The 26,120-nt window shown below is 28.8% G+C and overlaps 2 protein-coding genes across 3 annotated transcripts; both read left to right on the top strand.

Annotated features, from left to right (window-relative positions):
• Positions 1 to 6: 6 nt before the first annotated feature.
• LOC119669651 (aryl hydrocarbon receptor nuclear translocator-like protein 1) lies at positions 7 to 3,248 on the top strand. The gene is made up of 2 exons (XM_038079638.1): positions 7 to 1,083; positions 1,303 to 3,248. Exons 1-2 carry the CDS (start codon positions 22 to 24, stop codon positions 2,521 to 2,523), a joined length of 2,283 nt encoding a protein of 760 aa, XP_037935566.1. The 5' UTR covers positions 7 to 21; the 3' UTR covers positions 2,524 to 3,248.
• Positions 3,249 to 14,090: 10,842 nt separating this feature from the next.
• LOC119669652 (slit homolog 1 protein) lies at positions 14,091 to 25,891 on the top strand. Of its 2 annotated transcripts, none has more exons than XM_038079639.1 (8): positions 14,091 to 14,131; positions 19,042 to 19,231; positions 19,592 to 19,824; positions 19,884 to 19,965; positions 24,684 to 24,775; positions 24,846 to 25,233; positions 25,303 to 25,436; positions 25,508 to 25,891. In XM_038079639.1, the coding sequence occupies exons 1-8, from the start codon at positions 14,129 to 14,131 to the stop codon at positions 25,715 to 25,717; spliced, it is 1,332 nt and encodes a 443-aa protein (XP_037935567.1). In that variant the 5' UTR covers positions 14,091 to 14,128; the 3' UTR covers positions 25,718 to 25,891. The 2 variants fall into 2 exon arrangements, with proteins under 2 accessions (XP_037935567.1, XP_037935568.1); XM_038079640.1 differs by having other exon boundaries at positions 19,042 to 19,108.
• Positions 25,892 to 26,120: the final 229 nt, after the last annotated feature.

Here is a 26,120-nt window from a genome sequence, read left to right on the forward strand (position 1 = left end):
TACAACATTTCTAAATAAGAAATGAATACAATGTCCACTGTTGGTGCCGCTATAGCGGAGGGCGTGGCGGTGCCACATAATGGTCGGGAGGCCCGTAATCTTGCTGAAAAACATCGGCGAGATAAGCTAAATGCTAGCATACAGGAATTAGCCACGATGGTGCCACACGTAGCGGACTCAGCGCGGAGATTAGACAAAACAGCAGTATTACGTTTCGCAGCACATGGCTTAAGATTACAGTATGTGTTTGGGAAATCGGGTGTAAAAAAAATGCGTAGTGAGGAGAGCATATACGCAGAACCTCATACTACCGATACACTAATGCAGTTATTAAATAGTTTTTTTATAACCTTAACATGTCACGGGCAAATAGTACTTATTTCTACGAGTGTGGAGCAGATTTTAGGACACTGTCAGTCAGATTTGTATGGACAAAATATTTTGAATATAACACATCATGAGGATCAGGCGATATTGCGTCAACAATTAATACCTCGCGATATGGAGTCATTGTTTCGTAACAATTACGATATGAACAGAAGCGTTGGAGATGAAGAATATGATGAAGCATACGATTCAGACGAACTGCACGATGTGAAAAATACGTATTATCACACGCCCAATTCAAAAACACAGACAAACTTCGCTAAAATAGATCAAAAATTACGCAGTGATAAAAGAAGCTTTATTGTACGTTTGGCGCGAGCGAGTACACGCTCGGAAGAAACGCGCTACGAATTTGTAAAAATTGAGGGATGCTTTCGAAGAAGTGACTTTTCAACATCAGCAGGCAACTTTCCAATTGTTTCGCAGCTGATAAGGAGATCGCGCAATAATGGCGCGGCTAGTTGTGGTGGACCTAGTGTATTACAACATGATGCGATAGCGCAGGCAGCATTACATGGCATCAGCGGTAATGATATTGTGCTTGTGGCAATAGCACGCTTAATCAAACCACCTTCTGTCAGTAATCGTCTCATTGAGGGCAATGTTTTGGAATACCGAACACGACATTTAATAGATGGTCGTATAGTTGACTGCGATCAGCGAATCGGTTTGGTAGCTGGTTATATGAAAGAAGAGGTAATAACATTAAATATTATCAAGGATATAAAAGTGTTATCAAGTGAACCATATGTGCATATGTCTGCAAACGACAATATGTACACATGTGTCACATAATTTATTTGTTCAAGGTCATATACATATAAATTTAATCATATCGCATTAAAGCAAATTAGTAAATGTGATAATAAAAAATTTTATTTTTTCTTTTTTTATTAAAAAAATAATTTTTTTAAGGTGCGCAATCTCAGTCCGTTTTCTTTTATTCATCAAGATGATGTACGATGGGTTATAGTTGCGTTACGTCAAATGTACGATGGCGTTGCAGATTACGGAGAAAGCTGTTATCGTCTGTTATCGCGTAATGGGCAATTTATTTACCTGCAAACTCAAGGATATTTTGAAATTGATAAAACAACTAACAGAGTACATTCGTTTGTTTGTATTAATACACTATTAGATGAAGATGTTGGACGCCGAAGAGTACAAGAAATGAAAAGAAAATTTTCAATTTTTATTCAAACCAAAATGCCCAGTAATTCAGTTGAAGATGTGCCTGCCTCACAAAATCCTCAGCAATTAGAGCGTATTGTGCTTTACCTTATTGAGGACTTACAGAAACGTCACGAATTAAATGGTAAACCGTTAAGTGCCACACCGGAACGAGTTTCATGTACAAATGATAGAAAACGTGCTGTAAAAACTCCGCCAATAGCTTTAGTTGCACCGGAAACAGATTCAGTGAGAAGTTCCATTACAAAATCTGTGAATATTATCAATATAACTGCTGCAAAAAATTTATATAGAAATCCAAGAAGTCCGGGAAGTCAATATAGTGAAGCATCACTCTCTCCAGCAAGTAGTAATGGAAATTTTGAGGAATGTACAGAAAGCAATATTTTACCTACTATCAGCACGCAACGTCCAAGTGTACTTCAAATGAATTTAGTACCACAAGTGTCAAAAATTAATAATGGTATTCAGTCATCTCTATCTCCAACCTCTTCGCTATCATCAATTTCATCATTGTCACCAATACCTGCCGCACAAGTACAGCAACAAGTTTCTGTTTTAAAGCGTTTACACTCATCACCAGCGAATCAAGTAACCGACATCAATATTAGTCCGGCAAAACGCACATCAGCGTCAAGAATTACACAGACTATTTTGTTGACCACGAGGCCTAATTCAAATGCTACTGAAATTTCTGATATTAGAAATCAAGATAGTACAATGTATTGCAATCAGCGTTTACAGCTGAATTCGTTAGTGCCACATTCCAATGGACAGTTGGAAGATAGTGTTGCCTTGCAACAGACTCAAACGCAGAAAGTTCAGATTAACTTTAAAAGTGAATTAAATGCCTACAAAAATCAACAAACTAATGCTCTGAGTACCGATTTGTGTCATGTTCTAAATGCTACAACGTTATTCAATCAAACAAAAGAGGATCCTTAGTAAATTATATAATATAGTTTGAAGGAAGGTAAATATGCTAGAATATTGTTGTAAATTTTTTGTATTTATTTATGTTATTTTATTTTTATTATCTTATAATGCCGTTTGCATATATTGTTGTTTATTACTAATTTTTTGTTTGTATCACATTTATTTCGTAGTACTTCAAAGTTTAATCTAGCTGTTCGAAGTTTCGACATTTGGGACCGATTTCACAGTCATAACTTAAGTCTCAAAACTAAATTAAGTAAGCAGATTTGATATCCTTGAAACCTAATGAAATGTAAGTTATGAATGTAAAATCGCTCCTCAAATGTTTGAGTATTCTTGTGTTTGAGCATTTGGCACAGTAAGACGTTCGAAAATGTTCGAAACCCATATTCTGTTCGGCTATTTGGTGTTATAGACTTTTGTATAAAACAAAGCAAAAATACAATTAAATATAAAGCATATTTCGAACTTCTTCCAATAACTGGAATGTTCCAATAACTGGAATATTCGAACGAAATCCAAATATTCGAATTTGAATTCGAGTATACTTCAATTGCTTTGGCATTGTAACGCTGATACACTTTGAAGCACTATTATTTTGTCGAAATTTTTTTCTGTAATTTTGGTTTTGAGGTGTCCAAAAAACAGAAAATATAATGCTTAATGTCAAGTTATGGCCCCAGTGGGTGGAAAGGTTTAAAATGTTTACTGTTAAAAGTTTAACCTTAAATAAAGTACTACCTTTTAGCTTATATATTTTTGTTATTAAAATTATTTACAAATACTTATTTTAATTAATTATTAAAGAATAATGTTTATGGTATTTGGTATATTGTTAATATATAAATTTTATATAAATTTTAAAAAATTTTTTAAATAAATTAATATTGTTTATGTGTTTTATACATGAGAATAAATTTTTTTTTGCTCTTTGTTATTTTTACCATTGTTTGTTTTACCAAAAATATACCAAATTTTTGCCAGTTATTTTAATTACAATATATCATTTTAATTATCATTTTTATAACATGTAATTGAACTTATATTTATTATCTGAAGATTTAAAAACATATAATATAAACATTTTTTTATGACTATATTTTTTAAATCTACCTGATACTTAGATTTTCTTTGTAAAAATTTACGAAGTTGCTAAGTAACCAAAGATCTAATTTATACTAAATAAAAATGCTAATAAAATAATTTGAATATGTTTAATATGACTATATGAATACATGAATATGCTTATATGTATTGCAAATTATTGTACAAAAAAGTTATATATACTTATACTATATGTATTGATTATATCTACTTGATACGATTTTTTTCTAATCATAAAATATAAAGTATGTAAATTTATTTTATGATAGTTGAGATGCTATCACTCCTTCCGAATACAGAACTACCAAATAGCTTTTTTTTATTAAAGCCATGCCCGTTGGTTTATCCGATTTTATTCTCAATTATATAGTCATAAACAATTTTGAATCGTTTTTTATAATATATATAAAATATTTTTAAAAATGTGCAATATTTAAATTTAAGATCTGCTGAACACAAAAGAAACGTTTTTTAAAGTTTTAATTTTATTCGTTGTTTTTTATAAAATAAAATTTGATTTGTTCTTTATTGTTTTGATTAATTTTTTCAATTTTTTTTCTTAAAAATATGTTCGATTATTTTGAAAAAATTCTAAAATTGGGCACCCAACTATTTTAGAAATATTAACTTTAGTTATTATTTTTTAAAATTTATTTTAAGACAACACTAACATAAATAAATTTTAAGATTAGTTTTTAAGTATACAAAATCCTAATATATTAGTATAGTTAAGGAACTAATTTTAATTTAAAATATAATATAAAACTAATTAAATTTTTTTCTAGTTAATACAATTGCCTTATAAAATAATATTTGGTATTTAAGGCATATATATATATATATATATATATATGTATATATATATATATGAAATTAATAATTATATGTAAAAGAAATAATTTTTAACAATAAAGAATATTTTTACAGAGAATAAGTTTTTTTTGTTATATATAATATATTTTACAGGCGATTTATATATATATATAGGTGCATTTAATTAGGTTTCTTAGCAACTAGTCTATTTTAAACAGTTGTTGTTGCAGATATATGTATAATATACAATGATTTTAAATGCGACAGAGAGATAAAGTTATAGCTATAGATAAGTCTATCATCGCTAATTAAATCAAAGTTAACAAAATATTTACAATGACTTTTTACATTAAAGGAACAAACCACAGTTAAATAAGTGTTAGACAATCTGATTCATATCAAATCAGTATAAAAAATAACTATGTACCCATTTGGTACTAATTTTAGAGAAACCGATACAGGATAACGTAGAAGATGTTATAGAAAAGTGAGCAGTATTTGAGATCGTCAGATGAATAGCATATCACTTTAAAAAATAACTAAAAGACAGCTGGTTTATGAATTAAAAGTTAATTCTATAAACACTTATAAGGGATTACGTTGAAGGTGTTATACAAAAGTGTTATACAAAAGTACTGTCATTCGTTTGAACATATTCTTGATCCTTTATACAAACGATTGTGATAATTTGCTAACAGCAATTTCACAATCTAAATAATTTTTCTTTTATTATAAATATTCAAATAATGTACTAAGCAATAGAGTTTTGTCAACTAATCTCTTTCCAAATTAATCGCATTCTTAACCAATCTATAAACGTCGACAACCTATCATTCATTATCAAGTATTTCTCACAACACACTGATACCTTCTGTCATTTCCTTTACTTTGTTTCACTTCGTCCCAAATATCATTATTAATCTTTATTTCCTACTAATAATTCCACTCTAATATGGTAATTCGAATGTAATTTATTTTTGCTTGAGTGTTTAATATTAGCAAGGACAGAGTTGATAAAAATAATACGATTCGTTCTAAAAAGCAACTTCTGTGCTTGAAACAAACATTTCATACTGTATCTCAAATCATTAGAGGATGTCTTAATATTTAGATTAGCGTAATAATGTACAGCAGAATATTTATTTTCTTTCACTGTTTTGCTTTTGAGATTGAGGAACTATTAAGATCCAGAAAGACCGTACAACTTTTGGGGTTATCTATTTTAAACAATCTCTTATTGGTAGTGTAGTAGAACGTAAAATGTAAGATTCTAAATTATTAATTGTGTGTACATGTCTTTAAATAATTCAAAGATACTTAATACTTTATAGATCTGCAATCTATGATTGAAGGTTTGCTGTAACGAGCGTCTTAACTTCTTGTTTGCTGTCTTATCGCTTAACTTCTTGATGTATTAAGTTAAATTCAAGTTGCAATTGGTATTTTATTTCTAGAATTGATAATTCCTTTTTTCACTTAGAAATTTCTATTAACAAAATTTATCGCGGTATAGCTTCTACAGCTGATAGTTCCATCTAATTCGATACTCGTTACCAACGGGTAAGGGACCATAGATCTTCCGATGAATTTTTCTCTGGAATGCTTCTAACGTCTTTTCGTATGTGTTTGTAACTGTCCAAGCTTCTACAACATACAGTAAGACAGGTATGATAAAAGATTTGTAGAGCGTAATTTTGTTTGTCGAGAGAGGGCTTTATTTCTCACTTGCCTACTTAGCCCGAAGTAACATTTGCTATCAAGAGTGATTCTTCGTTGAATATTTAGGCAGACATTATTTTTGGTGTTTACGTTGGTACCCTAATAGACTGTCTCCCACAATTTCGAACTTTTAATTGTCAGCAGTGATGTGGGTCCCAAGACGCCCTGGGGATTTATTTATTGTAGTTTGTTTTGTCTTCATTTACCTCAACACCTATTTGCCCATTACTTAAATATAATATTATCAATTCACTGTAGGACTATTGACATGTTATTTTTACTTTACTTTACTTTATTAATATGTCCTCAGTAATTCCGTCTCCTTAAGATCTTTGACAGTAACATAATATATCATATAAATATATACATATATATAAATAATAATATGTATATATTGACATGTTAAAATGTTTGTATGTATGTATGTATGTTGATCCTTTTTTCGAATCAGCGCAACTGGGCACTTTTACTCTTTGATAAGCTGTGGGTACTACACGGTCCCACCCATCTCATTGACTAATTTATGTATTCTTTATAAGCTTCATGATTATTCAGTGATTGATCTAAGATCTGCGTATTATTATTATTATTATTATTTAAATAATTCATACTGTGGAAATTATAATTTGAATAGAAATTGAAAATTAAGTTATTTTGTGCTTCTGTTAAAAATTATTTAAATTTTGTAGAAAACATTTGTCTTTTAAGGTAAATACATTCAATAAAAAAACGCCCACATTTCGCAATTTTTTTTCCAATAATCTAAAAATATATAGAAAAGAAATAATCACAGCTCATTTGGAATCAATTAAAGCTTAGTTTTTTTATAAGATTGAATACTGGTTTTTATTTAATTCATAATTTTAAACAACAAACTTTTGTGGAACTGAGATTAGTAATTGTTTATTAAATACTTTATGTTTTTTATCTATATAAAAATATTTTGGACATTCACATGTATATAAGTGTATATGTTATTAAATATACAATTTCAACTGTACGAACTTCATTAATTTTTATAAATTATATTATATATAAGATTAATATAGTTGATATAGTTGGTATAGTTGATAAGTACAATTATAGTTCATATTAAATACGTTACGACACGCGTAACTCTACTTACAATATAATATAATAATAACGATCACTTTTATTAACATTAGAAAGAGTTTTTGTACGATCTCTATTATATATAGACGCAATAGAAGCAATTTCGATTATACTATTATTATTATAATTTTTATATAACTGATTTTGAAGTTGCATCAGTTAAACTGCAATTATAATGAGTTTAGAATCGGTATGAAGAAATGGGGGCAATATAGTCCTCTTGAAAACTAGTAAATTTGCTCACAACGTGGCTTTGGAGACCTTAATAGAACTATAACTCTATAAAAACATGTCTCCAAATATTACGCGATCATTGGCGACCAAAGATATCAACCCGGTATCTTAGTTCCAAAAACAATTAAATTTAATCAATTCGTGATGTATTGCCAAATAAGAAATTCTAACAAAGACTTTCTAAGTGATTCTAATTCTGTAAATTTAAAAATTTTCTAAGATAATTTTTATGGTAAATAAACTTGTAAGAAGAGGCGCGACTTCAATAATGATAGACTGAGAACCTTTCTGTGGTCTAGGCAAAGGTACTCTATCCATTCTTATGAACGGCGCAGAGGAAAAAGAAAGAGGACAACCAAGACTATCAAGAAGGCTACCAAGCCTATCACAATGTAAAAGGCTGTTAGGAACTTACAACCTAAAACGCTTCAAAGATTGCGTAGAACAAACAAAGAATAACCTAAGAATTATCACAGGATAATTGACTGGTCACTGTAGATTGAATAATCACCTAATAAAGTTAGAAATTCAATCTAATTCAGACTGCAGATACTGTAGAGAAGAGAGAGAAACTGCGTACCTTGTACTTGGGGAGTGCCCGATACTAATGCACAAGCGAAAAACACGTCTAGAAAGGGTATTTCCTGAATCATAAGCATTCAAGACTAGGAAAGATAGGTTCTATACTGTCTTTCATTATAGAAAGCGGATATGGAGAAACACTCTAATTGGACTAAGGGCCACAATAGATCTTTTCACAATAATAATACCAAAGATAATTCTTAAGCATACATTCTATTTCCCACTATACTGACTCTTCATTTTTCATATTGTTAGAAAAAAATTCTAATCGAAATATTAATATTAATATTAATTTTTTTACTTACGATGAATATTGAAAAATTATTTGGTATACTTTTCATATTATACGGTTTTATATTCTGTAAGATGTCCAAAAAGTGATTAGGTAGGTATGCTTCTAAAATTTTAGAAGTATTGCAGTTGAAGACTATAGTGAGTTGTTAAGAAAAGATCTAGCCTTTTCAGCTAAAAATATTTGTTTATTTTTGATGAAAATAATGTCATTTAATGTAAGAATTTTGGAATGGTACGTATATAAACATATGATTCTAATAACGAAAGAAAACTCCACCTTTCAATCCTTCAAATAGTCCTATTTTCAAATTTAATTGAGAAGTAAGAGAGATTCATTAAGAGCGATTAATAATATTTTGAAACCAAAGATTTCATGATAACGATTAATTGACAAAAAATATCATAAATTTATTATATCTAATTGAAAACGACCTGAGTGTTTTAGGAAGTTTTTAATTTCAAAATTCTCCACTGCATACGATTCTGGTGTCTAGCAGTTTTGCTAATAATACAAAAAAAAAAAAAATTGATGTATTGTCATTGACGTGATTATAAATCTTTCCAAAAGTAGTTCTATTAATATCCAAACTGAATTTCTTTGGAAAAAAAGATTTTGATGTGGAGTTGCAAATAATACGTAAACACCTTTTAGGTAGGTTACATGTCTTGCAAATCAAAAGATGTTGGTTACAAGATGTAGAAGGCAACTTGCGAACCATGAGAATAACACAACACAGAAAGAAAGCGAAATGCAGGGAAGAATGGAGGCATATTGTAGAGGAAGCAATGGTCCATCCTGGACTGGGATGCCAAAATGATGATGATAATGATCAGTATCATATGAATACTATTTATTATCTGACAGTTTGATAATGATAGTTTATTTGTATCAAAATAATTTTTTCTCTTAATTTATCAGATACATATATTATACATATATTATTATACCAAAAGAATTTTAAATTCCGATATTTTATTGGTAAATTCTCTCAATAATTTAGTAGTAATAGGTCTTACTTTTTGAAACTCTATGCTTCACTAATTTATCAGATATATATATTAATTTTACCAATAAAAATTATTGGGTAATAGTCCTTAATTTTTGGAATCCCCTCCCCCTATGCTTCAGTGAGAGTTAACGACAGCAAGAAGAAGAATTGGTAACCGATATAAATAAATCATTTAAGAATTTCTATTTTTTTTTGTAAAATATTTGTTTAATAAATAATAATACTTCAATAATATATTTTTAACAAGAAACTTTTTTAATTAATGAGTATCAATTAATCTTTACTATAATCTGTTTTCAAGAATATCAAGACAATTTTAATTTTTTTTTCCAAATATTTCCAACTTAATTAATTCTTTTTTATTAGTAGATTATATTTCTTGTTATAATTTGTCCATTAATTAATCATTACATTAAAAATTTACATAATATTTTAGTATTTTTCGTATTTCTCATATGTTTTTATACAAATTTATAAATAATTTTTTTTTTTCTGTGTTGTGTCAATGAAAGGTGAAGAGAGTGAGGAATCAAAGTTACATAACAATCTATTATGAGAAAAAAGTAGAGACGTATTTGTGTAGTTAAACAATGTAGAAAAATTAATTTATTTTCATTTCACCTACTGGCTCGTAATTGTAATTAAAAAAAGTAATAAATAAAAAAATGTAAATTTAAATAAAATTTAATAAAATTATTTGAAATTATTGGTTTATCAAAATAAAATTGTATTTAATGGAAAAAAGTAATAAATAGTAGATATTATATATTGAGTTTTTATTTTTTGTAGGCTTGAAGATATATTTTCCAAAGGCGCCTTGAGATGGACATTATATATTTATAACTGTATGTGTATTATTATTTTACACGGAGATTTACATTTACATACTGAAATGATTTTCTTACTATGTCGAGTTAAGCAGAATATATCTTATAGTCCCCAATGTTCTTTGTCCATTCTTATAATACTATATCAAGTTAACGAAGTTTATTTTCATTGCTCAAAAATTATAGCCCAATTAAATCTAAAAATTTCAATTATATAGTAACTTAACTATATTTTCAATGAAATGAAGACGAAAATTCATATAGTATTATATATGTCTGTGTTAAAAAATAGAATCGAAGAACTTTAAGTTAACTATTAGGTTAAAGCTCTTTGAGCTAGTGCACTTGAGCACTTTTACTCTTTCTTAACTCGAGGTATTTTCAAAACTTCTCTTTACGCCTTGACTGGATTAATGTTTATCACTTCATCAGATTAAGCAATAATTGACCTCAGATCTGCATACCTCCCCGAGGAGCCTTTAACCATTGATAACGCCGTGTTGGTAAGTCTGTCAGTTTTCGCAAATATTTTTAGTGCTCCATCCTTTATGTATTTTTTGATGGGATCAATCTTGAGGTCCCTGAGAATGTCATTCGTCCTAATGTGCCTGACTTTGTGCGATTTCTAGCTGGCGAATATTAGTGTTTAAAGCTTTGCTAAACGCTACACAATCATATACTACATAAATTTAAGTGAATATATTTCAATGTCTACTTGGTCTTAAAAGAAAGCTAGGTCTCATGAGGATCACGTTATGCCTGCAGTCATATAAATAGTTATATAAATATGAATAGTCATGGGTTTTTATGAGCTTTCTGGTATGGTAAAGGTATGATATGTAGATAGTCAAATCAAATTTTGTACTGTTATACTGTACTGAAATGTAAGCATATCCACACAAACAATTGTATATTTGATCCTAAAAGACACAAATCTGACTTTTATTACTAAACAACACTGTTTAGACCAATTTAAAGTTTGATGGAAACTTCTATGCTTTTTTTTCAAATTTTTGTTAATATCGAAAATGACTATAACCCTGTAACCCTGCCTGCCAGCTTCACTTAATCCTAAAGTGGATACATGTAGTGAAGGGTTCAAATTATATAAAATGAAAGATTAGAGCTACAATTAAGGTTAAAAAGTGCGAGTTGCAATCTACGATAGACATACAATAACTGTTGAATTATATATCGTGACATAACCGTATTGTTGATGGTCAAATATTGTCTTTTTATTACGACTAGTGCCTTTTACTAACTACTCTCGGTGTAGTTTTACCCTTCATAAACAAAAGAAGGTAAGAGCAATATTAATTGAAATAGATAAATTATATCAATGATGTTGAATAAATAACTATATTGATCATTCAATAAAAAAAATAAAAACGATATTTGATACCCCTAAGAACTATGATACATATGAAGCTATGACGCTAAGACAAATAATTAGTCCAGGTTGTGGCAAATTTTGCGAACAACGATTGTCTTATATATCCAAAAAAATAAGAAAACATCGACAGAACGAATACTATAATCACAGGCAGTAGTGCGACCATCGACTTATGCGTAGAGCACAAACTGAGCAAGTTTACCAAAATAACTTAAAATCATATCGTTCTAACGAAATATTATCTAATATTCATATAATATTATAATAGTAGGACAAACTCTAGCCGCCTTCGACGTTTATACAGTAGTCAAACCGAACAAGTTAGGTAAAATAATTTATATTTGCAACATTCAAACGAATTACCTAATAGAGTAGCACTATTTCACAATAAAGTTACATTCTCCAGCTATGTCGATTTAAATAGACATAGTTATATTCGTTACCGTTGTCAATGCTTTTGTAGATGTCGATTTGGCCATTCTGTTCAAAGGGATTCAAATTTTGATCACTCTATCGGCAATCGACTTTTATGCAGAGGTCATCCACTACAAGCTGCCCAAAGAAATTAAGAATACTACTCGTATGTTTGTAATGAGTAGCTTTCTCTTACAGATATCCATAATGCATTTGTATCTACCAACATTGTTTTGCATAGAAGGTGAAGATGTTTTAATAATGGTGAAAATTTAGGGAACCGTCAGGACGAGGAGGAAACTGTGTTTCATCTCATGTGTCAATGTCTATATATTAGCTAAGAGAATATCAAAAATCTTGAGGAAGCTGCTCTGCATGTTTTATACATGGATTTTATGAAAAAATATGTAAATCCAGGTCACATGACTTTATCAGCTCGTAACTTCTCTGTATATCCCCACTACTTCATACCGCATCAGTGCGTATTAAGACCACAAAGTACATTAACAAAACTTCGTGTAGTCTTTGAATCTTCTTCGAGATCATCAACTCAACTGTCATTAAGAAGAGTTATATACAACATTACTTCATTTTCGAATGCATAAATATGCATTAACTGCTCACATTACTAAAATGTACCGTCAAGTTTTGATTGACGAGGCAGATCGCGACTTTCAACTCATTCTGTGGAAGGAAAGTCCAAACGAAGAATTAAAGATTTACCAATTGAACACTGTAACATAAGGAACATCGTCTGCACCATTTTTAGCAAATCGATGTTTACGGCATCTTAGTGACCTTCTAGTCAATGCACGAACCAATGCTATTCCTGTGGTATCACAAAAGGTCATTATTTGATACTGAGCTCAAGTAATAGTGCAAGTGTGCTTTCTTGGTACACAAAGCCGCCACTTTAACCTAACATTAACCAAGGGAACCATCGACACAGTCATCCCAGAAAAATCATCCTCAAATCATCCTCAAAAAGTTGTTAGGTTAAATGAATCTGGCTCACGTTAGTCATATATAGATCTATTAGTTTCTATGGATAGCAGATGGAGCTCGATCACTATATAGTAGGCACCGTTTAGGATGTTGATGCTTTTTACGCATTTAAGTAGAGCTAGTAGTTCCCTTTCTGAGATGCCCTCCAACTTTCGAAATTGTGGAACTCAAAACATTTTAAGCATGTTTTGCAGGACATCAACATAATAGTTGTTACTAGGTGTCATTTTTACCATTAAATGCTGTAACATCAGCCACTTCTTTTTAACACCTGCTTTCTTTTAATTATTTACCAAAATCTATCATTTTTATTAGTTATTTGATTATATAATAAAGTTTTAGATAATAGTCTCATGTGTAGGCATAAATTAGCAGTTTATAAAGAAATTAAAAAGAAAAGAAAGCGTATAAATTCGCAATATTTTAATCAAAATTTTCAATAAAATGAGACAAAGTTTTAAATTTAAATAATATAATTAATTAATTTGCTGTTTGGCAGCTTCAAACAACAAATACAATTAATAATATATAAATAAATACTATTTTTAATGTTCTTAGAACGCCTACGCAGGCTTCGATTTCTTTCGTTTAAATGTAGTGATGACTGTACTGATGTATCTGTTAGTACGCTCAGTTGACATAATGAGCAAACAAGCGCATCACTTTATTTGTTTGTTACTTTAAATATTCAATCAAGTTTTCTACACTTAGCCAACATTCTCTAACTAGAATTTCAAACCATACTCGAATCTCCAAATTACCTTACCTCATTACGTTTTATGTGAGATTAACTCATTTCAGCGAACTTTTTTTTTGAGCTATGCTCTTTTTGGTTAAACGTACTGAAGCGTAATTTTGAAGCCGCCTTCGAGGGTTTTTCTCTAGAATTCATATAAAAAGCTCACGTCGATCCTAATCCGTCATTAGTTTGAGGTTGTTTTTCGAACGGTCGAAACCTCAGAATTTTTTATAACCGAGGAAGTTATTGGAACGACTGCAGCTTCTGTTTCAATATACATATATATTGTAAAGTGATTTCGAATAGTTTTTATAATTTAGTTAAAATACTATATAATATATTTATATTTAAAGAAATTATATAAAAAATGGTGAGTTTAAATTTGTATCTAAGTTAAGTTTTGCTTGAAAATATAATCGAATTGCAATGGCAAACAAATCGTGACTCAGTTTAATGGAAAATAAATAATAAAAATTGTGTATTGTGCTATGTGATATGAATAAAAGTGTTCTTTAAATAGTTCAAAAGATACTCGCACTCTTAAATGAAGTTGTTCTTATCGTATTAAATGAAAATAATAACATAATGAAAAATTTCTCAGATATTTCTTAAAATTTCGTAAGACTCAATGTATGAGATTCAGCAAATTCTCTTATTATTATAACATTCTAGCAGGATAATAAATTTTAATTAATATTTTTTATAAACAAAAAATGGGTTATTTACTATTTGATAATGGCAATTTCTAACAAAGGAAGTGTTGAGACTCAGTTGGGTTCGTTATAATAATTTTGCAGGATTAGAAAATCAATTATTAATATAATGATAGAGTCTTTCAAAGAAAGTCTTAGGACTTTTTGACAAATGCAATTCCTAACAAAGGAAGTGTTGAGACTCAGTTGGGGTTCATTAAATATTTTTCCAGGATTAGAAAATCAATTATTAATATAATGACAGAGTCTTACAAAGAAAGTCTTAGGACTTTTTGACAAATGCAATTCCTAACAAAGGAAGTATTGAGACTCAGTTGGGGTTCATTATAATATTTTTGCAGGATTAGAAAATCAATTACTAATATAATGACAGAGTTTTACAAAGAAAGTGTTAGGACTCGGAGAAATTGTGATAATTTGGAAGGACTACAACACTTTTTTTATTTTTCTACTCTTTGGTCTCTAATAACTCGTTGAACTCATTATTATTTTTGTAGTATTACTACCTTGATTATGATTATAATAAAACTTAAATAAAACTTATTAATTTTTCTAGTCTTTAGTTTCTAACTCTTGGAATTCATTATGTCCCGGAGTCCGTTGATATATTTTTCTAGTATTAGTAGTTTAATTATTATTATAATAACAGTCTCTAACAAAGAAAATCTTTGTCGAAAATCGTTGTGAAATTTTTACAAGACTAGAAAATTCAATTATATAAATCAATATATCAAACAATAAACTTTATCAATATATAAAGTCAGTCACTAACAAAGAACTCAACTAGAGTCAGCAACAAAGCTAAAAAGTTGTATTAAGTTGACCGTGTTAAGCTATGTTAATTCTTCAACATAAGAATTTCCAAAGCGTCAACAGTTTCTTCGATAGAACCTGGCACTGCCATAATAAATGTTCAATAATTTCTTCCATACTCTGATCCTGATAAAATCTACGGAAGTAACTGCTAAGGATATCTAGTAATTGTTAAACTTTGGAAAACATTTTTTCGTTTGTGATTTATTTGTAGCCATAATTGTTGTGGTATAACTTAGATATGTTACATACTCTATTTACTGTAGCTATTTTTTGTCTAATACTAATAATAGTATATAAGGAAACTTACGTTATGTTGAGATAAATTGGGTGACCGTGATCTACATATAGCTATAGGATTAGCTATTATATTTTGTAGTAATTATTTTTGTGAATCAAGAAACTTTCATTCTTGGGAATTTCTTGAGACTCAACAAGAATTTTTCAAAAATTTTTGTTAGGTTGTTTTTGAACACCAGATCTTAGATACATTTGAAAGTAGATTCTATGTGCTGTAATCGTAGTAAACACGCTCTCAGTCTCAGTAGTAAAGTGCTCTCAGGATGGTTTCCCCTTCTGATAATTTAACTTATCAGAAGTCCCTGCTTAGGGTACGTAATTTAGTCATGAGAATAATGTAAGTTGATTCCTGTTGAACTTAGGAGACTGTGTATTTTTTTGTGGCATATCTTTAGTGATAGTTAATTTGCACTGCGACGGGCTTCTTCGTCTTGTTAGACATTTTGTACTTTTAATATTGTTTTAGCTTTTATAAACAGGATATGAAGCCACCCAGCTCTTATAATATTATGCCAACCGAAACAGTAGTGACGTGCATGGCAAATTTATCTACACCACTATTCCCCGCGATGTCAGAATGATAAATTTTAACTTCAGTTAATATTTGTTATTACTAATGAGTATCTAATGAGTATTTGATCAATATAGTACTCGTATATTTTCAATTCTTAGGTTTTAAATAAACAATTCTAAGAAGCATTTTTTGCGGTTTACTTATTTATTAATTGTTGCATTAATTTTTCAATAAATAAATCTAACACCTTTATTGTTTTCTAAATTGTTTATTTTTGACTAAAAAAAATTAGAGAAAAAGTATATAAATAAAGTGATTTATAATTATTTAGCGAACTTTTTGCGTTAAACGAAAATTTATATTAATACATTTTAAATACTTTGTCAAATCCGTTTCCTATAATTTGTAATAATATTATTTTTAAAAATTTTAGTGGTAAAGCACTAAAATTAAAAAAGTATTAATTTTTATTTGTCTCATATATTAATTATAATTTTATATAAACAACTAATCAAATTGTTGAATTATTTAAATAAATAAAAAAATAAAGTTGATTGCTCTTGAAATCAAAAAGTAATGACAGAATATCTTAGTATATTACAAAAAATAACTAAAAATAAATAAATAATAAATAAAAATATATAAAAAAAAATAAATAGCAAAAAAAAAAGAGAAAATAATAAATAAAAAAAAATTATAAAAAATAATTTAAAATTAATAAACAATAGTTTATTTTTAAATACATTAAAAATGACATAATAATAATAATTCATTAGTTAGTCACAAAAAAATGAAGTTCAGAAAATAAATAAATAAAAATAAATATAATACTTAATCATAACAATATAACAATTAATAATATTTAAAACATATATCAAATATATTCAAAGGGAATATAAAAATAAACGATTAAAAAATTTTGATGTTAGTTGACATTTTTATGAAGAAAGATCAATATTAATATGAGTAATAATAATACTAGTTTGGTTTAAATGTGGCAGGCAGGTCGTGAATCAAGCCTAAACGCATAACAGTAACCCTTTTTTGTATACAAAAAATATATGTTCCCCAATGTTGCACAATGTTCCCCTGGGAACGTACTGGAATGAATAAATAATAATATACAAAAACAATATCATTAGTTGGGGAACATCCTAATAATATAAGTCCTAACCCAACAGACCTATAGGCTGTCTTAATAGAGTTGGATACTTCGATTAACCCTTAAACCTAATCTAAACCTTTAATAAATATTTTCATTATTTGTATTTTATGAAAAATAATGAATGCTTTATTATTGAAAGTATTTCTTGGTCCTTATGTGACAATACTGTTTTAGTGAGGTATATCAAACAGAACTGTTATTCAAGGCTTATATTAAGCCTTCGTTTAGGATTACGTCTGCATAATATAGAACGTTTAACAACCGCTGATTGTGTTAAATATGTTAAAACTTACTAAAAAATAGTGATTCTGTAATAGAAACTTTTCGCATCAAGTTTTCTTCAATGGTAATAATCTATTTTTTTTTACTGGTTATGTCAACAAACAAAATTTAGTATCTGGGATAGTAAAATCCACAACTAATTTTCTAAAGACTATTACATTCATAAAAAATTGTTGTATAATCAGCCATTTCTTGAAAATAATGAAGGTGTGACACAAATCGTTAATTTTTAACACTACAGTCGCGTGAGTAACAATTTTTTTTTTATGTGAAATTGAAGATATCGGAGAAAAATATGTGGTTTCAAGAATAAGCTATAGCTTGTAGCTCAAGCTATATAATATGTCTTGTTTTGGCTTTGTTGCGCGAGAAATATTCGTATTACGTATAATATCATATTTTAGTGATGTGAATTCATTATCATCCATAGCCAGCCTATGTAGGACCTAAGCTTGTTTTACGACATTACCCCATACTCCTTGTTACATTCCGAATCCTTAAACTATTTCCGTTTTAATTCGAGGCTATCGTTCTATATTCATATTTTGATTGTTTTGCACTAGATTATGTAGTTGGCCTAGCCCAAACTATATGTCTTGTTTTATCGTACCAGACGCTTGCGTTCACCCAAGAAATGGAGTTTGCTGATGAGCCTAGGTGTTAATATGGCGGGCATTTCTCCGGAAACTCGAAAGGTTTTGAAAACTTAGATCAATCAAGGTATTGCAGAGCTATTGGTAGCTATGTACCGACATGTAATCAAAATTCATATCAAGGGAGTTAGTACTATAAGATGTTCCATTAAGAGCATTTGAATAATATTGTATATCTTACCTAATAGTTGGATCCAAACAATACATTAGGAATAAAAATTTCATTTAATTTTATTCACAAGTGTGTTTTCTTCATGTTTACATTCAAAACCATAAAATGAATAACCCTGTATTTATCTGTACATGTTTGCAATTTTATTTATTGTTGCATATTAAATGATTTATTCATGCATAATTAATAAGAAGTGAAAGTTCTATTGGTTTATATTCTTAAATTGATTTAGATATTTTTTCTTTCAATCGAAGTGTGAGTAATCAAATTTTTATTTGAGCTCTATATGATTTGATAATAAAATCAAAAATATTATGCGAATAGGAATGCGTGGGTTTTAACTTGAACTTGAATATAATTTTTGTTTAAATTTTGCTAAAATTATTAAAAAATTAAAATTTATGCAGAAATAAATAAAATGTGTCATCAACTCATTTAAGCCGAAATAAATGCCAAGATAAGGAACCACACAAAAGTAGTTAAGCCAAATTTACATGATAAAAAGTTAAAAAGTTATTAACAATTTAATAAAACAGATTATACAAAATATTTTAATAAATATATTTATTATGAACTGGTCTTGAAAATAATGGGTCAAAACCAGAATTTCCTTGAAATTTTTGATATTTTAATAATAATTTTGGAATATTTATTTTTTTTCTTTGCAGCAAGCCAAACTCGTCTTAAGTCTCATGTTCCTGCTTGGCATATTGACAGGGCAGAGCATTGTACTAGGTAAAAAAGTTGAAAAACGTTGTTTAAATTGTTCGTATAATGGACGTACATATTATACATACCCGGACGGTACCACAGTACAGAGGCTGATATATCATGATCAGACTGCATATCAATCTCGCGGTATTTATATGAGAATATTACGTTATATCTTCAAAACAAAACTACTATCCACACAGTTCTTCTTTCTCTCTGACTATGTACAGCACAATATACATAAATATTTTCATTGCACTGAACTGAAGACTCTTCTTACTTTCGTAATACATTTAGTTCTGTTACACCCTTCTAATATTTTTATATAATTTACACTATAAAATACACAATCTTACTTAACTACTTTTACCTATACTCTCTACCACACTTAAAATACACTTTCATTTTTACACTATATATACTATATTTTACACAATTACACTCTCTCATCCTGTGACTAACTTTGCTAATTAATTAAAAAACCATTCTACTGCCCACTTTGTGTAGCTGATACATATGGTTGCCACGGAAATACTTGCGGTGTGAATGCTGTGTGTCAGGAAGCTGCTGGTGGACGGCCAGTTTGTTCTTGCCCTCCAGGTCATAGTGGTAATCCAGCCGTTCATTGTAATCGCGGTGAATGTTTAGATAATGTCGACTGCCGTGGTGATTTGCAGTGCAAGGACGGACGTTGTGTCAATCCTTGTGTTGGCGCTTGCGGTTTAAGTGCTAATTGTGAAGTAATTTATTTACAGACATTTTTGGATTAAAAATATTAAATAAGTCTACTTTTCAATAGGCTAGAAATCATGTTGCTGTTTGCAGTTGTCCAACAGGTTATGTTGGTGATCCATTCACTTCTTGCAGACGTGTTGATCCAGGTAATTATTATTATATATTTCATATATTTTTTACGAACTTTTTGGCTAATGTTATATAATATAATATTTATCAAATTAGTTTTAAAAAGTTGTGTATTATTTATATATAATATATACATATATAATATATAAATAATTGGGCATTTAAAATTAATAAATTTAATCATTTAAATATTTAAAATTTTTTTAAATTAATATAATATATATATATTTATTATAATATAATAAATATATAATAATAAAAATTATATTTTTATTAACTTTATTAATTATTAGCTTTAATAAACTTTTTATTTTATAAATATTTTATTTCTTACTATATCTTTTTTTTAAATTATTGACGACCATAATTTTCCAAAATTTATATATATTATTCATGAAAAAAGTTTATATTGAATCAGGTACACAGACATAATAGAAAACTCTTATTTTACATAGTAATAATAACATCTTATAATATAAGTCCTAACCCTAGACTCATTGCAAGTCTATTCGGTTGTTTTTAGTTCAATTTAATATTGCTTAGTATTTTTTAAAAAAGGATTTTTTTAACTTATCTAATATAATGATTTATAGTTTTTATTTTTAATTTATTTCACATAGTTTTTTCTATATATAAAAAAAACTAAAAAAATTTAATAATATATATATATAATCCTGAGTATAAATCCTTCATTAATTTGGCAATGACAATTAAATGCTTCAAATTATTGGAAAGTTTTTATTTATTTGCTAAAAATAAATATTTATTTTTTATTTATATTAAAATTCGACTGCCAAATTCGACAATGATGAGTGTGTTTGTGTGTACTAAAACAACGGTATAACGGGTCTCGAATTCAAGAACATGTTTTAAAAAAATCTTTTACAAATGTTTGGTGACTCTGTGTTAGGTATAGAGCTATAAGCACTCCTGAAATTCGCAAAATTATCTAATAATAAAATTAAATAGAGGTTAAGCTATATCTGGTATCGCTAGGTACTAAAAGAACTATGCATGACTTATGGCAAACTAGATTAATATAACCTAATCTATATTATGATTTTTTGTTTTTTTTTCATTAACTGAAATTAAGTACAAGATCTGAAATATTGATTTGAATCAATTTCTATTATATTATAATTTTAATAAATAGAATTTTAAATAACTATTTATAGAAAGACCAAAATTACCGAATGTAATATATATAAATTATAAGCTCGTTCTATAAATTATTTTAAATACTTTTCATAATGATCAAATTATTTCTATCATGTTGAGGTCAGAGTGTTCATCGTGTTTCATGTTTATAGTATTATTAAAGATTATATATTATTTTTATATTATGAAGAATTATGAGAGCTTTATATAATTTTTTTTAAAATTAAAATTCTATCAAAATCGGTTGGATAGTTAATAAAAGCATTAAAAAATAGGTTTTCGACTTTATTATACATATTAAGGATATTTATACTGAAATCGGTAACTCTGTATTTGTATATCCTTTCTCGGTTAAATACAACAGGAACAAGCATTTTATCAAAATCAGTTGGATAGTTCATGCTTACATTAAAGAAAAAATTATAGTCTTTACTATACAGATTAAGGTTATTTAGACTGAAATTGGTAACTTGGTATTCGGTGAAGCTATGTAAGTGTCAAAAATCTATATTTCCTTGTACAAGTACATCAGAAACAAAATGGCTATTAAAATCTATTGGATAGTTAATTATTATTATTATGTTAAGGCTAGTTGAGTCAGTGAAGTTGAGCACTTTTACTCTCTGTTAACTGCGAGGTTTCTTCATAAACCCTCTCTCTGTACGCCTTGACTGGATTATTGTTTATTACTTCAACAGAAATAAAAAAATTTTATTTGTTATTTTATTTGTATATATTTAGATATTAGGTATATACATTGTAAATTACAAGTAATAAAAAACAATTCATATCCTATACTATAGTTACTTTAATGGTACACTTAAAAATAATGGTACATGCTTAACGACTGCGCATAAATAATGTCACTCATACGTCCGGTTGCTTCCCAAGAACTTTTATCATTACTTGCGCTCATAATTCAGTTTAAATTATTGTCATTGATTGTCCATGATCTTGATCATGCCAAAATGAAATCTTTTTGTTTACTTTTAAATTTATTATTGTTTTATTGAAACAAATTAACAATAATTATAGTTGATATTTATTTGCGCACTTTTTATTAAAATTCAACCCACATATTTTAAAATATTTAAAATATTTTTTATTTTGATTGGAATCATTTTATCTAAACTCGCAAAAATGGGCTTTTATGGTTAAAGCAAGCATTCAATATTTTGCTGCAATTGCTAAGTCATAGTGCCAGCTCATTACCAAGAAAATGTGTAACAATGAAAACCTGATCGCCTTCGCGCCACCACAAAATTTGACGTACGTTAGCACGTAATTTAGGTAGAGTAAAAAAGTGTTAAAAATAAATAAATTATTTAACAATTACAAAAAAAAAAAAATAAAAAAAATAGTAAGAACAAATTACATTAGTTATGACTTCGAAGCGCTCGTAATTTAGACAAAATTTATTTCCTCAAGTCATTTCTGAGAGGGACGTTGGCGTGTAATGGACAGTGTCATTTGTACTTCCACCAGAAAAATCATTAGTACATGTAAAAATTAATATTTAAACTTCATTGCATGAATTTAATTTATTTTTAATATTATTTATTAAGGAAAGTTGTTTTTGTACAACACAAATTACGTTTAGAATAATTCAATAAAAAAGGGTGTTGTTCTCGAATGTACATATTTGGTATGGTTTACTATTTACATTTGTTTACATAGACTGTAATTAGTTACATAAATGTATATATATATGCATATTGTATATAGTTATATGCATAAATATATATATTTTCATTATATTGCACGTGTTTGCATAAATTGATTACAAGGTTCAAAATAGCGTAGTTTACAAAGTAACTAAAAAATGTATCTACGACAAACCCACTTCAAACAATATATTATTTATATTTATGCACTAGAAAATTAAGAAAAAAAACAAAATATAAATATTTATTAAAAAAGAACCTATTGAATAATGCTTAAATTATGAGCAACATTATTATATTATAATGGATAATAACTTAAGCTAGCTTTGATTGCAGTGCTTGAAGCGCAGAGCGTTTTACTAATTATATATAATGATATACAAGTTGCTTAAAGCCATGCTTGCAAAAGACTTTTCAAAGTGTCATGGTACATCCGCACGAATGACATGTTAAGAAACCTTAGAATAGATCCGGTCAAAAAAAACATAAGGGACAGAGCCCTGAAATAATATGAGAAAACCGACAGGCTACCCTGCTTAGCACTATCTAATCTCAGAGTAATCAGATCTTAGATCAGTTATTGAATAATTACGCAGCTTATGAGGAATACACAAATTAGTCAGTGAGATATGTGGGACTCTGTTGAAATCCCCCAGCTATCAAAGAGTAAAAGTGTCCAGATGCACTAACTTCGTAAAGGCTTAACATAATAATGCTCTGTATATATATACTTATAAGTACAGACTTTTTTATATGTATATGTATGTCGTTGTTTTGCACGTAACTTATACAAAAAAGTAATTCAAAATTATAAATGATTGTTTACTCATTAGATTCATTGCCTATTCATTAGACTCACTGCTTACTCATTATAAAGATCGTTGATACGCTGCTCTCATTAAGATAGAAATGACGTTGTCACCAGTTTATCTGATGGGTCACCTTAATCTGCGTTACTATTTTAACAAGATGGATCTGTTTGATATGATTGAATGTCTTTGTTTTTTGAAAAAGAATAAGATTTTTCGTTATAGACGTATTCTTACTGACTATCTGACATTGTTCTGGGCCAGAAGAAAAATGTTGAGACATATTGAAAACTTCACAACCAATTAAGGAATTTTGAATAACATTCGAAAAGCTAGAACAATAGCTCTGGACTGGTAGCACATCTCCTTCACTGATATTAAAAACTCCTCAACCAAAGAGATTGTGAATTTCATTTTAAAAGCTGCAAACGCATAGTACTTTTCACATAGGGTGAGCTGTTAGTACAAACGTGATGTAATAGTCACAGCGCTCCATTATTATAAATCTACAAATTTTACTTATATATTCTATTTCAACAGACCTTATAACGTCAATTATGCGATTCTTTGGTCACTGTACATCAAACAGTTAAAGCAAATATCCTTGATTAATTCTATGTTTACTGATCAAAGTACTTTTATCACTACTAATGATATAGAGATATACTTACTGTTACGCTAATATATGTATTATTTATTAACTAGCAGAAAACTACTGCAAATAATATATAAATCAAAATCCATTAGTTAGTTTTTTAAGCCACATATGTTTTAAATATAACAAACGCTTTAGACTTCACAATGATAGTTTCTGTTCTCTGCACAGTCTTTAGTTTTACTTTATTTTGATAGAACACCTATTCTGATTTCGTTTTGGAAGTCACTCGGTCACTCGGTAATATTATTTGAAAATTGAAGCTATTTTTGGTTTAAGGAAATAATTTATCTACCAACTGGAGACTCTTGCTTTTATTATAAAAATCGTAAAATATGTAGCTAGAAAATAGATATAGTGAGAAGTTTTATTCTCGAATAAAATATTCGCTTATACTCGACTCTACTGTTAAATATAATTGATAATGACGATATAATTTTTTTTTCTAGATGAACAGTGTCATCCTAGTCCATGCGGCGTAAATACCAAATGTGAAATTATAAATGGTGTACCCACCTGTTCCTGTGTTCACGGCTTTACGGTATGATCAACAATGTCATTAATAAAAAAATTTATGATTGATATTAATTACATATAATGATATTTTATAGGGAAATCCATTAAGTGGTTGTCGTCATGAATGTGAGTATGACGGAGATTGTACTGCACGTGATATGTGTCTCAACTATAAATGTGTGCCAGCATGCAATCAGTGCGGTGTTGGAGCTACTTGCAATACTGTTGCCAATCACCGCGCAACTTGTGAATGTCCAAAAGGTTATATCGGCAGCCCTTACACCGAATGTAAGCCAGAGTGTTATGGCGATGTTGACTGTCCTTCCAACAGACCTGCATGTTTCTATGGTATTTGCAAAAACACTTGCGAAGGTGCTTGCGGTGTAGGTGCCGATTGTAACTTACGTGGTTTAACTCCAGTTTGCAGTTGTCCTAGAGATATGACAGGCGATCCATTCATAAGTTGTCGTCCATTCACAAAAGGTAAGAGCAATATGGTATATTAAAATTAAGTTTTAATTAATATTTTCTTATAAATAAAAAACGTTTTAGAGGATCTTTGTGAACCTAATCCCTGTGGTACTAACGCCATTTGTATACCTGGTCATGATAACACTGGCCGAGAACGTCCCGTTTGCAACTGCCTCCCAGGCTACACTGGTAATGCATTATCGTATTGTTCGAGGGTATGTACAATTTTTATTGTTGACTTAATATATTGTGTGGAGGTTTCATAGTTGTTTTCTATATTTTACAGGGTGAATGTTTAAGTAACAACGAATGCCCAGACAACAAAGCATGCATTAATTATCAATGCGTTAATCCTTGCATTGGTAAGTGTGCATCAGGTGCCACCTGTGAACCAAAAGCGCATTTAGCTGTCTGCACTTGCCCTCGTGGACTGTCTGGAGATGCGCTGATTTCGTGTCGCCAAACTCGTACCTTTCCCGTTGCAAAATATCATTAAAATGTGTGTGTGTGACTGGTACGGTAATACAAAACTGCCGCTGTGAACTTTGGTTAACTTCAACCAATATTCCATAAAGCTGATATAACTTATCTTAACCACAAATAATTTGTTTAAATATTTTTAAATTAAAATTAATTTATTTTCTTTTGTACGCTTATTAATTTATTAAAATGTTACATATAAAATTATGTTAAATAATAAAATAATTTATTGTTTAAATTAAATATGAGGTATATTTGTTTTATTTTGATCTATTTGCGTATAAAAAATAAAAAATACACCCTACACCCATAACCTCTTACACTCGTGTTTATCAATTGTATAAAGCAGAGGTCTACTTAATAAACGATATGGTCTCATACTTTAACTAAGCCACAGTCAATGAATAGTATATGGCCGA

Source organism: Teleopsis dalmanni, chromosome 1 (genome assembly GCF_002237135.1).
Source record: "Teleopsis dalmanni isolate 2A chromosome 1, ASM223713v2, whole genome shotgun sequence".
NCBI lineage: Eukaryota > Metazoa > Arthropoda > Insecta > Diptera > Diopsidae > Teleopsis > Teleopsis dalmanni.

Excerpts from the sequence above, each read along its gene's own strand:
- LOC119669651 (XM_038079638.1), top strand. The coding sequence starts at position 22 with ATGAATACAATGTCCACTGTTGGTGCCGCTATAGCGGAGGGCGTGGCG. Across the intron at positions 1,084-1,302 it reads CTGGTTATATGAAAGAAGAG|GTGCGCAATCTCAGTCCGTT; the intron begins GTAATAACATTA and ends AATTTTTTTAAG.
- LOC119669652 (XM_038079639.1), top strand. Across the intron at positions 19,232-19,591 it reads GACTGCATATCAATCTCGCG|CTGATACATATGGTTGCCAC; the intron begins GTATTTATATGA and ends CACTTTGTGTAG. Across the intron at positions 25,437-25,507 it reads CATTATCGTATTGTTCGAGG|GGTGAATGTTTAAGTAACAA; the intron begins GTATGTACAATT and ends TATATTTTACAG.